The 15,348-nt window shown below is 38.3% G+C and overlaps 1 protein-coding gene across 2 annotated transcripts in view; it reads left to right on the top strand.

The window, feature by feature from the left end:
- Positions 1-11,923, top strand: part of aplp1 (amyloid beta (A4) precursor-like protein 1) — a 15,735-nt gene extending 3,812 nt beyond the window's left edge. Inside the window, exons 5-16 of one of the 2 annotated variants that reach the window (XM_016507717.1) lie at positions 1,266-1,591; positions 1,872-1,999; positions 2,093-2,167; positions 3,324-3,482; positions 3,829-3,957; positions 4,459-4,558; positions 4,643-4,810; positions 4,958-4,981; positions 5,176-5,243; positions 5,956-6,021; positions 6,881-7,024; positions 9,057-11,923. In XM_016507717.1, the coding sequence (XP_016363203.1) occupies positions 1,266-1,591; positions 1,872-1,999; positions 2,093-2,167; positions 3,324-3,482; positions 3,829-3,957; positions 4,459-4,558; positions 4,643-4,810; positions 4,958-4,981; positions 5,176-5,243; positions 5,956-6,021; positions 6,881-7,024; positions 9,057-9,158 (1,489 nt within the window). In that variant the 3' untranslated portion in view covers positions 9,159-11,923. The remainder of the gene's footprint in view (positions 1-1,265; positions 1,592-1,871; positions 2,000-2,092; positions 2,168-3,323; positions 3,483-3,828; positions 3,958-4,458; positions 4,559-4,642; positions 4,811-4,957; positions 4,982-5,175; positions 5,244-5,955; positions 6,022-6,880; positions 7,025-9,056) is intronic. The other variant, XM_016507718.1, reaches the window with a different exon arrangement.
- Positions 11,924-15,348: the final 3,425 nt, after the last annotated feature.

Raw genomic sequence — 15,348 nt, 5'->3', positions numbered from 1 at the left:
TTTTATAAAGAATATCTCTTTGGATTTGAGAGTTTAGTCTTTGCAATTTTACAGATCTTCTTTATGCACCAAGAGCTTGTAACACTTCAAAGAGAAAGGAAAAATTGAAATCGCATCATATGACCCCTTTAAGGAATAAATTGAGTTATTTTACTAAATAATAAGATTTCAGTAATACATCTAAAATAATTCTTGCAAAACTTATCCTAATTTAACTAATTTTAGTCCCATGGTTGCTGTAGTTGTATGTGACTGATTCACTAAAAAGAATCAGCTCATATGATTCATTTGTTTGGGACTTATTAGAGTCATTTGTTCAGGAATCAGATTACACTGGTTGAGCTGTATGTTTTTGATTCACTAAAAAGAGCCGACTGCTATGAGTCACTTGTTCAAGAATCAGGCTTAACAGGTTGATATGTATGTTTCATTCACTAAAAAGAATCGGCTCATAATTGTCATTCGTTTGGGAATCAGACTACTCTGGTTGCACTGAATGTGTTTGATTCATTAAAAAGAACCAACTCATTTGAGCCTTTTATTCAGGAAAAGGATTACACTGATTACAATGTAAGTTTTTGATTTATCTGAGTAAACTGACTCATAAGTTAAAGAATCAGTTTTACTGTTTGCACTGTATGCGATTCACTAAAACGAATCTGCTTAAATGAGCCATTCGTTCAGGAATCAGACTACACTGGTTGTGCTGTATGTTTGATTCACTAAAAAGAACCACTTCAAGAGTCATTTGTTTGTGAATCAGACTATACTGGTTGCACTGTATGTGTTTGATTCACTAAAAAGAAACGCCTCTTAAAAGTCACTTGTTCTGGAATCAGACTACACTGGTGGTCTGTATGTTTTTGATTAATTTGTTACCTGTATGTTTTGATTCATTAAAAAGAACTGGCTCATATGAGTAGTTTGTTCAAGAATCAGACAAAACTGGTTGCGTCGAATGTTTGATTCACTAAACAGAATCAGTGCAGTAGAGCAATTTGTACGGGAACCAGACTACACTGGTTGAACTGTATGTGTTTAATTCACTAAAAAGAATCACCTTATAAAAGTAGAATCAGACTACATTGGTGGTCTGTATGTTTTTGTTACCTTTATGTTTTTGATTCATATGAGTAATTTGTACGGGAATCAGGCTACACTGGTTTGATTCGCTAAGTAGAATCAGCTCAGTAGATTTTGTTTCTGTACAGAACAAAATGTACAGACTACACAATTAACTCTAAAAATCCTTCCCACTCAATCAGTGTGAAAACGATGCCACCCACTCCCAGTCCCTCTCCTGAGACGGACATCGAGGAAGACGACATGGAGGAGGAAGAGGAAGAGGTAGTGGAGGAAGAAGCAGAGGAAGAAGAAGAGGAGGAGGAGGAGGAAGGCAATGATGAAGAGGCAGCTGAGGTAGAGGAAGCTGAGGAGGAGGAAGCTGCAACGACAGTGAAAGACCAGGAAGAGTACGAGTATCCCATTGACTCTCATTTCCAAGGCCAAGACTACATGGACAACTTCTACTACGACAAGAACCTCCAGACTGCCAAAGCCTCCACCCAACCTCAAACACGGATGGACAACCGTGAGTCTTACTGATGTTTCAGGAGTCATAAATTGTCTCTCTCACACTCACAGACACTCAGCAGAGGTTAAACAGGATGCGTGAGGTTAAACGACATCGCATTTTTAATGCTTCCTCTTTAACTCCCTCGCATATAGAGATTTAAGTTAACACACTGCTGGGATTGATGCTACTTCAGTCTCACTGAGCTGTAGTGATCCTTCCTTCCCTCTTGATAGATTAATTGATTGAATAATCACTGATTGGTTCTTAATTAACTCTCTTTCTCTCCTGTCGGTAGTGCCCACTCCTCGTCCTACAGATGGTGTGGATGTTTACTTTGAGATGCCGGGCGATGACAGTGAACATGCCAACTTCCTACGTGCCAAGTTGGACCTGGAGGAACGGCGAATGAAACGCATCAATGAGGTGAGGGAGGCGGGACTTTTTATGTGTGCATATAAGATCCTATGTGACCTAAGAGTGTTTAAGAGGGAATCATGGCTTTATTTGTGCATGCAGATCATGAAGGAGTGGGCAGAGGCAGATAACCAGTCAAAGAACCTGCCCAAGTCAGACCGCCAGGCACTGAACGAGGTAAAGAAATGAATGAATGAATTGTGTTTTGAATACTTTTATTTAGTAAGAATGCATTAAATTGATTTAACATGACAGTGAAGACATTTATAATGTTACAAAACATCTAATAAAATGCATCACAATTTCCACAAAAATATGAAGCAGCAGAACTTTTTCAGTTTTTGATAATAATAGTGAATGTTTCTTGAATCATTTCTGAATGACACTATAAGACTAGAGTAATGAGTATGACTGCTGAAACTTCAGCTTTTCATCACAGAAATAAATTACTTTTTAAAATATAATAAAATAGAATACAATTTAAATATTTTAAATTGTAAACAATATGTGTATTTTATTAAATAAATGCAGCCTTGGTGAGCTAAAATTTTATTTAAAATAAATAAATAAATAAATAAAATCCAATACCAAACTTGTAACCTCACAAATGTATGGTATCTGTTAAAGGGGTCATATTCTACACTTTCTCATGCCTCATGATCTTATGACTGACCCTTAGATATTAACAGACTACATGTTATCTGCTTGAATAGTCTGATTACGGAAGTAAAATGGGTTCCACGTGATGTAAATAAAGGTTATAGCAACAATAGTAAATATTGATAGTTTTCTTGAGGGTGAACGTGATCTTTATCCTTAACATCCTGCTAAAGAAATCTTCAAAAGTGGACAAACTTGCAACATTTCATTATAGAAATGGCCACTTTGATCACTCCAGTCAATTCCTATTGAATAAAAATCCCATCCTGCCTTACAATTTTTTTTTGTCAAGTATCCTATTACAATTTAAAGTATGTGACAATTCAAAAGTAAAATGGGTTGTGAATGCCGTCAAACTTTATTTTAAGGTCCAATTATCGCCATTAACAAACCATTAACTATGACTTTTGCCTCAATAAACTCCTAATTTGCTGCTTATTAATAGTTAAGTTTAGGTATTGGGTAGGATTAGGGATGTAGAATATGGTCATGCAGAATATGTGCTCTAAAAGCACTAATAAACAGCCAATATGTTAATAATAGGCATGCTGATAACTAGTTAATAGTGAGAATTGGTCCCTATACTAAAGTGTTACCGTGAATGCTACTTTATGTGTTTAGTCATTACTGTGACTATTCTCACAATTTCTCTACTATTCTCTCTCTTTCCCAGCATTTCCAGTCTGTTTTACAGACCCTTGAGGAGCAGGTAGCGGGTGAGAGGCAGAGGCTGGTGGAGACGCACCTGGCCCGTGTTGTTGCCACCCTGAATAACAACCGTAGACTGGCTCTGGAGAGCTATCTGAGCGCTGTGCAGAGCGACCCTCCACAGGTTTGCCCCTCCTACAGAGAACTGCTATGAGAATATAAGCACAATACAATATTTGCAGTTTGTAAACTATATTTTCTTCTTTATTGTTATCAACATTTACATTTATGTATTTAGCAGATGCTTTTATCCAAAGTGTCTTAAATTGCATTCAAGATACCATTCTGTCAGTTCTTGCTTCTGTGACTATGGCATTCTTAGTGCCAAGCTCAACTGTCTGAGCTACAAGAAAAAGATCACTTATCTTTTCATAGCTGATTGTTCATGTAGTACAGTATTAAATATTGTGTTTCTAATTCACTACCAGTCTCTTTTTGACATGCTTTCTCTCTCTCCTACTCCCTCACAGCCGGACCGTGTTCTTCAGGCTCTGAAGCGTTATATGGCCGCAGAGCAGAAGGACAGACGACACACTCTACGTCATTACCAGCACATTGAGTCTGCTGACCCCCAGAAAGCTGAGCAGATGAAATTCCAGGTTTGAGACACCTACCCAAATCTTCTTTTCCATTCATGTCTACAGCTTTAACACTTTACAATAAGATCTGATTTGTTAATATTAATTTAAGGTTTTAACATTAGCAACTATTTTGCAATGCATAAACTACTATTAACAGATATAATCTTGGACTTTAAAAATGTTGAAATAAACATGTACTAATAAATTCTGCACAATTATTATTATTATTAAATTATTAGATATGTATTATCATTATCATTCATTGTATTATTATTAAATAATAATAGCCTATCAGATCATATGTGATTTGTGATATATTGTTGTGTGAAGCAGAATTTTGGACCAATAAGATTTCAGTGTGGGCGGAGCTACCTAGCACAGCATGACAGGAATAGAAACCAAAATGTCTTGCTGCTCATGTCTGTCTGTCTGTTTAATGCAGATATGAAAAACATTTGCTTGGTCATGTCAAATAATGCAAATATGAATGAAAAAGTAATTTCATATCTGTGTTTGAAGGTGTACACACACCTCCATGTGATCGAAGAGAGAATGAACCAGAGCCTGGCTCTGCTCTACAAGGTCCCCGGCCTGGCTGAGAAACTTCACGATGAGATCCGTAAGATGTGTTTTTGTGAATCTTCTGTTGCCTCAAAGTCTAATAATTATCAAAATCATTCATTGAATCTATGTGTCTTTGCAGAGGAGTTGGTGAGAACAGAGAGGGGGGACATCAGCGAGCTCATGACCACTTCCTTTTCTGAGACGCGCACCACTGAAGAGCTGCTTCCTGCCGAGAGCGAAGAAGAGCGAGATGACGAGGAGGAAGAAGACAGAGCTTTCCAGAATCGCCCCTACCCACCACGCATCGGTACAATAACCACATCTATACAAAACATGCATTATGAGGAAGGAAATGGAGCTTAACACAAAACATTCTTGAGCATGTTAACAATCTGAAAATACTAACCCTCCTTTATCCTATTCCTTTTATCTCTTTAATTTTTTTGTAATGTAGACCCCCAGCCTAACGAAAAGAAAGGTAAATCCTAAAGCTGTGTTCACACTTCCTGTAATATCATTTCATGTTATAGTTTGTTTATATACTGTATAGTTGAATATATATATATATATATATATATGTGTGTGTGTGTGTGTCTGTGTGTGTCTGTGTGTGTGTGTGTGTGTATATATATTTATTTTTAGTTATATATTTATATTTCTGTCTGTCCACAGTTTCATCAGTGGATGAGTATGACTACACCACCTCTGAGAGAGGACCAACTTATGAATACGAGGAGAAGGTTAGGACAAATTATAACACAAAATAACACATTTACATGTACAGTATTGCTCAGCAAGTGCTTGCTTATCAAAGTGACTTAACTTTAAAATGAAATACATGCTTAGTACTTACTGAATACTGTGTAGTATACACTATTTACTACCTACTTAGTCCACATATAAAACTGTAGTTATGCTGCATTGTTGTCACATGACCTTATGTCAGCTGGGGCTGCACGATTTGGGAAAAAATCTAGTTGCAATATTACTGATAAAAATTGTGACTGCAATTTTAAAAGCTCCAGGGTTGCTTTGTGTTTTTATAGGGCTGCAGATTTTGTCCAGAAATGTTGTGATTATATATGTAATTATATAAAAATAAAATTATTATTATTATTATTAAATACAGATGTTATAATTGTAATAATAATAAATAATATTAGTTGTTATTATTATTATCATCGTCATCATTATTTTTATTATTATTAATGCTGATCTGAACAAGAGAGTATGGCAATTTTGCAGTCTTGCAGTTTGACCACTGGATGGCACCATCTGGAGTTGAATGAGTCGAGTTGATATTTCCCCAAGTTAAAAAAACAAAAGATAATTTCAGAATTCAGGCTCATATTTTTTTTGTAATTATTCAATACTTGTAAGTTTGCAAGCTTGAGTAGAATTTAAAATGATTTTCTCATCACATGATTAAGTCAGTGTTCCTATGTTCCTCAGATCAACACCTCTGTAGAGCTGAAGCAGGTGGTCTACAAGTCTCCAGGAATCCAGAGAGATGAGCTGGTGAGCATCTAAAGCCCTTCATTTGTCAATTAATTTCTTTTGGCAAGTCTAATGTTAAGTTTTCTTCATTTAGCTCTTTACTGTGGCAACTATTTCTCATTGTACTTTTGAGTTCAGCATAAGCATAGATGCGAAGCCATGATTTGGACACTTAAAGGGTCATAGGATGCTACATGTACTTTTACAAGTACATAATGATAAATAATCATAAATAATGACAATAATGATAAAAAAGCCACCCAGTGGGTTTTTTTTTATCTACTCAAATCTTTACCCCTTTCTCAAATCGAGCCGATCTCAGATGCCTGTCTGTGTGACGTAACAAAAACAGGCCCCTCCCACGATAGTTTGATTGACAGTAGCGTTTCAGCACAGTCTGGACTGGCGTCTTACCTTAGACCCGCCCTGAGTGAGCTGTCATCTGTCCGCCATTGTTTCACCACCGGAGCAGATGTAGACAAGAATGACTCCATAGCGATTGAGGTGTTTTGTTGTTGGATGTAATAATGAACGTAGCAGTCGTCATTTACTCCCGACATCTGAGCCGCTGAAGACGCAGTGGATTACGTTTGTTTTTGAAGGGAATGCGCCCCCGATCTACCTAAATGCGTCTATGCGTCTAATGGGCATCCTATGACCCCTTTAACTAAAAGATACTATATGCTTAGTTGAGCTTTGAGAGTGAGTATCTGTTCACTGACAGATACAAACGAACATGGATAGGATAAGATGCATTTGGAGAGCATGGCTAGGATGAATTTCCATCTTAAGCAAGTAAAGCTAAACCCCCTCAGGTGCTGATTTGGTTCCTGTATTGTACTGAATGTGAAACTCAATGCTTCATTGTTTTCTATCGCAGCAGCCGGACGTTTTGGAGACGTTTAACCGCGGGGCAATGGTGGGGCTGCTGGTGGTTGCCGTGGCCATCGCAATGGTGATGGTCATTAGCTTGTTATTAGTCCGCCGTAAGCCATATGGAACCATCAGTCATGGCATAGTGGAGGTGAGAGTTCATCTGAGAGGATCACTGCTGATATTTGTGTGTTTGTATTTGAAGCAGCAAGTCCAAGAAACAGGGTCAAACCCAGACTTGAAATGGCTTCTGGCTAATATTTCTGGTTTTTATAATGTGATGGCCTATTTAAAATACACCATAACCCATTTAAGCATCATATTTAGCACGAGGAAGTAACAACCAACCCCTGAAGCAGTTTCCTGCTGCTATCTGTTGTTGCGAATCAGCTCATGGGGAAATATGAACCCTACTTACATTCCATTAGGTCGTAAATGTATCTGGTGTCAGGGTTGCCATGGTAACCAGGGGGGGCCTGGTGTCGTTGCAGACATCCTGGCATCCAGTTTATTGGGTGAGGGGACTGTGACTATTTGTTAATCTAATGAATAACTGATTTGTTAAATCAAATGAAAAATTGTGTGTCTGATTGGTCCAGACGCTACACTGTTTTGATATCTAGTCATTTTGCATCTGATACTTTGATTTGATAGGGAAAAAAGCATAACAGGAAAAGTCAAGTCACGAAATGGAATTTATATTTGATTAAAAAGTTATACATACATACAGTACATGTTGTACATACAGTATTCTGCCAAGTATCTAATAATTAATGTAGGTTTCAGATCACAAAACATGTTCCTTTTATATGTGAACCTTTAAAAGATAAATACAGGCCTATATGAATCATAAATAACATAATTGGGGTTTCTTTTTAAATAACTGCATGACTGTTTAGTCAATAAATATTTAAGTGGACATGAAATAAAGATTTGAGTTGAAATTATTTTCTAGAGACAGTGGACTTTTTCTGCTTTAGAGCAACAAAAAAAAAGGTTATTGTGAAATAAAATTTAAAATAATAAAAATTGCATTTGTGTAAACTAAAGCTCTAATCTATTTCTAGAAGATTTCTATTCTATCTGTTTTCTTTTTATTTATTATATAATTAAAAAAAAAAGACATTGCTACGTGTACTGCGTTAGGCTAACTGAGACATTTAATTGCTTCCATTGTCCTCATTTGTAAGTCGCTTTGGATAAAAGTGTCTGCTAAATGACTAAATGTATGTAATTATGAGATATAAAACTGCAGTTTTTGAGAGTTGTGAGATATAATCACATAATCAGTAGATACAAAGAGGTTAGGTTTTCTACTCAAAAATCTGACAGCAATTATGTATCAGTTTAGATCAGTTCATTATACATAAATGGTAGATCATTATATGAATTCATATTATATGATGTTATAATGATGGTAGATCATCATAATGCACAAATATTTGACAAAACCAAGCATGTATGAAATGGAAAATTATGCTATCTGTATATGTGAATGCATATAGGGCCTGGATTCACAAAACATTCTCAAGATGTTTTTTTATTTTTTTTTTCATAAAATAGTAATGACTTTTTATCTTTTTTGTCTTGAGAAAAACAAAAACTTATGAATAATTAATATTTCCTTAAAAAAAAAACTTAAAGTAATTGTTAGGAAGTTAGGATGGCCTCACACGTTGACCTAAATTATAATACTAGCTAAAAATTAAATATTACTATTACAATATTTTACTTGTATCATTCAGCATTCTAGATGGAAAGGTGATTTCTATTAGAAACAAAAAGAGAAATATTAATAGATTTTACCAGTATTGAAATATTACATTTATTACACAAGGTATTTGAGTATTCTGTCGTTTTATTCTTAAAAAGAAAATTGAGATTTTTTTTGATAACATTCATAAACTACAGTATCTTTAGGATTTTCTTTCTTCTTTTTTAAAATTACATTTCCTGCATTTGTATACTGGTTGGCCACACGTGACAACACACTTCTCTAATCTTGTTAAATTTTATAAAGTTTTTCCATATGGGAAGCCTGCTCAAATGTGCCTGCCTTAATGATTTGAGATTTGCTCACGGCCAGCGTATTATAATGTTTCCGTTCATTAATTTTCCCCATTTAATTTCACTTATGCTCCATTCTAAGCGATTCTTTTCTCATCTCCCCGTCTCTTTCCCTGCAGGTCGACCCCATGCTGACCCCCGAGGAGAGACAGCTGAATAAGATGCAGAATCATGGCTATGAAAACCCCACTTACAAATTCTTTGAGCAAATGAACTGAGAAGGGCTCTGCGGTCTCAAGGCCATGCCCTCCTCTCTCGTCTCCCGTTTTTCGATTGGGGTTTCCACTGCAACCCCCTCTCCCTCGTACTGTATGTATGTCTATATGACCGATGTTCAAAATGTACAACAAACCCGGCACGCAAATAAGGAGTTTGTAGTAAAACGTTTGCATACTACTCTCTCATCAGGGAGAGACACTAATAAGAGAATCCGCAGAGCACCGAAAGCTCCTTTATCCCCCGGTTTTTGCTTTCGTTCATGAGGGTGTGGCCGCGCCGAGCATGTTCGGCCATTTTAAAATCTTGGAATAGCTTCACACTTTCTTTCCAAAATGATTTACGTGTTTCAAAGAAGCTAAACATGATCAACCTGAGTGGTTTTTGTCATTTCTATTTTAAAGCAGAGTTTATTTCATGGTGAAACTGTGATATGAATGATATATTTTTGAGTTCACCGGAAGATGTTTTGACCCTCTAAGAAGACTTAGTTATAGATTCAAGTCATTTTAGACTGCTAGTTTCATTCTGTTTGACTTAAAACGAACGAGGTTTCTATTCACGTATAACTCATCCGTCGGACATACTGGTAGATTGTTAGTCTCAAATCACACCGTAAGAAACTGACTCAAGTGTTTTAAATGTTCCACGAACGTTCATCGAACAATACTACCCGAAAGCTTAGAATATTTTTCTGGTATTGCTTCTTTAAAAGTCAATTCTAAGTAATCTGAAGTCCATATGCGTAAAGAAAAGCATGCGAAATTTGGTGTATGATGCTATAACGTACTTGTGTTGGTCCTGTTTCTTGCTTTTTGATAAAAATGAAAATATCACAGTGCAACAATGACGTGTACATAACTAAAGACGTAACTCGAATAGACGTTTCTATCATTAATTTGTATCGACGCAACGTGTGGACGTAAAGATGACCTTGTGCTGCTCACACAGAGAACGAAACATTTCTAACATGGCTGAATGAAAACGGACTGTTGTATAAACCAGCACAAGAAAATGACACAGTAACTCCTGACTGAATGTATCTTCGGTAGACATAGGCTCCATTCACGTTCCTCCAAACACACTGCGGCGGTTAGAGTGTAGGTTAGTTAGCTTAGCTAATCGCTCCGTTTTCATACTGTCGAGGGTTTGTGTTGCGTAACTGAAACTAGTGTCACTTCTGAAAAGTGGTAAACACCTTTGACTGCCAAGATGTGATTCCAGAACTGGTTTAAGTTTCTGTACACGTGTCACTAAGTCTTGAAAATCAAGTTTGTTTTTTTATATTAGAGGGTTCTAGAGTTGTCTGTCTAATGCATTTCTGTTCTAGTACATGATAGAAATTTTAAATCAAATTTTGGCTGTCTGTCGCCGTGACACAAATAACATAAATGCAACAATTACTGTTAGCCTGTTGTAGAAAGGACATGTCTTGCTCTAAATCTTTTTATTAGTAGAACAAACAGGTTTTTGAGAAGAATACGGCATCATCCTGTGTTTATATATTATGTTACATATAAGCAGAAGTGAAACCAAAATGTGGGCCCAGTACATTTGTGTTTATCATTACTTCAGTCCAAAACTACACTTTTATACCAAATCAAACTCTGTCCTGTGAAACCGATTTATTTTAGAAAAAAATATATGCTGATTTTTTTTCTGAGTCAAGGCACACCAAACCGTATGACATGATTGTTTGTATTTGATTGCCTTTTTTGTCTTCCTTTGTTCTGCAACATTTTGAAAACTAAACTGAAGCCAAACCACAGAAAAAGCTTGTTTAACCACACATTGGACGGAAGCTTCTCGAGGCATACTAGTTATTTTTAAGGCATTGTTAGATTCATAAATCCTCATTTAGACCTCTCCAGGTTAGACTGGCCTAATGCAACACATTGCACCAGAGCTCATTGCACTTAAAGCAAAACATGAACGGCCTACTGTTGTTTTGATCGCTCTGATGTGTATTTATGAATTGTGATGAGTTAAAATTGTGGTTTGATGCCCTAATTTAGGATTCTTATATAGATTTCGTACCAGCATCAGGTAGATTTAGGACAGTGTATTCAATTGGGATCAAAATGAAGTTTATATGTGTCTTCTCTTGGTTGAGATGACCCTTCCCTCTCTTATCCTGAACCAATAGAAATGTAAACGAAGTTACGGATGTTTTAACTGCTGCATTATTGCCTTTTTCAACGCTGTGTTTTGGATGTAATTATGTGTATTTTTTATTTAAGTCAATATTAATTGGAGTTTGGGTCATGTGCTATATAGATTTGGACTGTAAACACTGAACGGGTCTCATGCTTGAAAACTAAACTAGTTAACTGAGAGCACAACTGTATCCAGATTGATTCATTTGTGTCCATTCATCAGTACTTCAAAATATTACCTCGTCTTGCTGAAGAATCAATAAAGTGGAGGTTAAGATGGAAACCCATTTAGCCTACATAATGTGTTGAACATCCTATACACCCCAGTTTTATCTTTCAATTTACTAGCATGTATTGAATATACAGCTTGATCATGTAAAACAATTGGTTAAAAGTAAAGTTTGATAAACTTCTGCTGAAACCAATGCAATGAAATAAACTGATCTCGAATCATTCTGAATTTCACCAAAGAAAAGTTCTGGATATGATTGGAAGGCCAACTAATGTGTTATATTTTTAATTGACATGTATTGTAAGAGCAAGCAACCTGTGAAATTATCTGGCTTGTTGTACTTGCATTAAAACAACAATAAAATTATAAATGACCCACACAGTTTGACTGTGGCTTTTACCTTTTGGTATGGTGGTTGTTATTGTGAACATCATCATCCTGTCAGCAAGCTTCTGGTCATTATTAACCAGGCAAATGAAACTTCAATTATGTCAGCCAGTCATTTAATTTCAATTCAAGATAGCTTGAACGTAAGCTAATAGCTTATGTTCACCACAAAACAAAAAGGTCAGGTTTGTTTCTAGAGTTGCCAACTCAATACAGCCAGTTAAGTTTTCAATGATTTTACATTGTGCATGCTGATTTAAGTACAAAAGTTTAATTTTGCTGAATGATGGTTCTCTTTCATAGGTTCACTTGACACTGTGTTGGTATGACACAATGGGAACACCCTCTGGGTGTGCCGATTGTCTGAAGCCCATATAGAATTATGCCAATTCATTGGCTGATGGCGCGGGCACTACTCGACACTCTTACGTAGCCATCCTTATACTGGCGAACGAGCCATCTGCTCCTCAGATTTCTCTGCCTTAATTTTTAGCCATTCTGTTGCAGTTTTTCTGACCTGATATTCGGATTGTTTTCATTGAGATTTCTTCATTTGCACTTCGGCGACTGCGATAGTGGAACACTGTTCTCCTTGCAGTAAAGTGCCATGGAGTTTCGTTACTGCCAGCCGCCATGTTCTCGCTTCACTGCGAGAACATGGCGGCTGGCAGTAACGATAAGTGTTTGGGTTTTTCGCACGCGCCCGAGGTGGTTTACGGCGCTTCTAATGTGAATTCTGTGAAAATCTTTGTCTCAAAACCCTCCGCACTAGGCTCGTGGTTTTTGAGGAGTCATCTGTTTTTCCCCGTCGCGCTCCGGAGGCCGCAGATGCCCTCCATGAATCTGCGACCTGGGGTTCGGATGTGGAGCTCGAGGCGATGGAGAGCGAGCAGATGGGCCTTGCCCTTTCTCTCCCTCTCTCGCTTCAATGGGGTTCACCTGACTGTAGTGAGCAGCGCCTCAGAGGCTTCTGTGCTACAGCAGGAACTATCTTCTCTCCTCCACAAGAGGGTGATAGAGGAGGTTCCTCTAGCAGAAGTAGAACGCGGCTTTTTCAGTCGCTATTTTCTCGTTCCACAGGACGGCGACCTACACCTGATCCTAGACCCTTGCACGGCTGAACTTCTCCCTTTACTAAGGGAAGTTCAAGATGTTGACGCTGAAGGCTATTATGTCACAGATTTGTGCGGGAGACTGGTTTGTCACCGTCAACCTGAAGGATGCCTATTTTCATATTCAAGTCACTCTGTGACACAGGAAGTTCCTCAGGTTCGCCTTTGGGGGAAAGGCTTATCAGTACAAGGTTCTTCACTTTGGCCTGGCCTTGGCACCAAGGACATTCACAAAGTGCATGGATGCTGCTCTGGCCGCATTAAGGCTCCAGGGCATCTGCATACTCAATTACCTGGACGATTGGCTCATTTTAACCCACTCCAGGGAATTAGTGAGTTACCACAGTGATGTTCACCTTCGTCACATTCTGTTTCCTGGCCTCAGTATGAACGCCAAAAAGAATGTTCTCACCCCCTCTCAACAGACTGTTTTCTTGGGGGTTCATTTGGATTCCGTTCAGATGCAGGCCCGTCTGGCTCCTGCCCGGATTTCCAGCCTCAACGCATGTTTGGCCCGCTTCAAGCTAGGCCATCATGTTTCTGTGAGCACTTTTTTGCCTCAGAATGAACGCCAAAATGTTTCTGTGAATGAATGCCAAAAAGTTTCTGTGAGAACTTCCTGGCCTCAGAATGAACGCCAAAAAGAGAGTTCTCATCCCCTCTCAACAGACTGTTTTCTTGGGGGTTCACTTGGATTCCGTTCAGATGCAGGCCAGTCTGGTTCCTGCCCGGATTTCCAGCCTCAATGCATGCTTGGCCCGCTTCAAGCTAGGCCATCATTTTTCTGTGAGCACTTGTCGTAGGCTCTTGGGCCTCATGGCTGCAGCCACCCCGATGCTGCCCCTAGGGCCGTTCCTTTGCTGGATGAAACATTTAAGGATCCGCTCGACAGGACCAGCCTTTCACCTATTAAAGGTGTCGCGCAGTTGCTTCCGTGTCCTTTCAATGTGGCGGGACCCCTTCTTTCTTCAGAGAGGGGTCAGTATGGGCACTGTTCACCTTCGCCAAATGATTACAACGGACGCCTCTCTGATGGGCTGGGGCGCGGTCTTCGAGGACAGATCAGCGTGCAGAGTTTGGACAGGTGAGTTCCTCTCTTGGCACATAAACAGCCTGGAACTGAGAGCCGTCTTTCTGGCACTGATACACTTTCTCCCCTCACTACTACACTGGCTTCCTCTTAAGCTCTTTTTGGATGAGTCCCCCTAGAGGATATTTGTGTAGTGGCAGGATGGTCCTCTCTGCACGCTTTTATCAGGTTCTATAATTTGGATCTTGACAAGGCTCCTGGTTTCGGGTCTTGTCCGCTTGATCAAGCTGTGGATACTATCTGGTTCATCATAGGGCCAGATACGGCAGTGCTTTAGCTTGGTGTGTTTGGTATATCGTTCCCATTGCGTTATAGCTACGCAGCGTCGAGTGAACCTATGAAAGAGAACATCTTGGGTTACTTGCATAACCCATGCTCTCTGAGTAGAGAACGAGACGCTGCGTCTGCTGCCAGGCTCCTCGTGCTGCCGACAAGAGTCCTTTTACGGCAGAGAAATCTGAGGAGCAGATGGTGCGTTTGCCAGTGTAAGAATGGCGACGTAAGAGTGTCAAGGTGAGGGCACAACTGTACCCAGATTGATTTGTGTCCATTCATCAGTACTTCAAAATATTTCCATGTCTTGCTGAAGAATCAATAAAGTGAAGGTTAAGATGGAAACGCATTTAGCTTACATCTAATGTGTTGAACATCCTATAAAACCCATTTTTATATTTTAAATTACTAGCATATCTTTGAAGATACAGCTTGATAACGTAAAATAATTGGTTACTTTAAAAGTACACATGTAATTCGGTGAACTGGTGCTTCAAATAACTTGTCATTAAGCTACTGAAACCAATGCAATTAAATAAGCTGATCTCAAATCATTCTGAATTTCACCAAAGCCATGTTCTGGATATGATTGGAAGGCTAAATAATGTGTTGCATCTTTTAATTGACATGCATTGTAAGAGCAAGCAACCTGTGAAATGATCTGGCTTGTACTTGCATTAAAACAACAATAAAACTATAAATGACCCAGTTTGACTCTGGCTTTTAATTTTTGTGGCCATTATTATAAACAGCATCATCCTATTAGCATGACATACTTTCACTGTGCTGAGTGGTGATATTTCCACTGAAGTGGGTTGCTCACTATTTTGATTAAAAAGCAGAGAAACAGGAAGAATAGGCTTTGTTCAACTATAAAGGATTATCATTTACACATTGAGATTTAACTGATAAGCTTAAGCTTACCAAAAAATCAAGTAGCTT

This window comes from Sinocyclocheilus anshuiensis, unplaced genomic scaffold, assembly GCF_001515605.1.
Source record: "Sinocyclocheilus anshuiensis isolate Anshui unplaced genomic scaffold, SAMN03320099.WGS_v1.1 scaffold758, whole genome shotgun sequence".
In the NCBI taxonomy this organism is placed as follows: Eukaryota; Metazoa; Chordata; class Actinopteri; order Cypriniformes; family Cyprinidae; genus Sinocyclocheilus; species Sinocyclocheilus anshuiensis.
The sequence above is the reverse complement of the archived record's forward strand: the minus strand, read 5'-3'. Positions and strand labels throughout refer to the sequence as shown.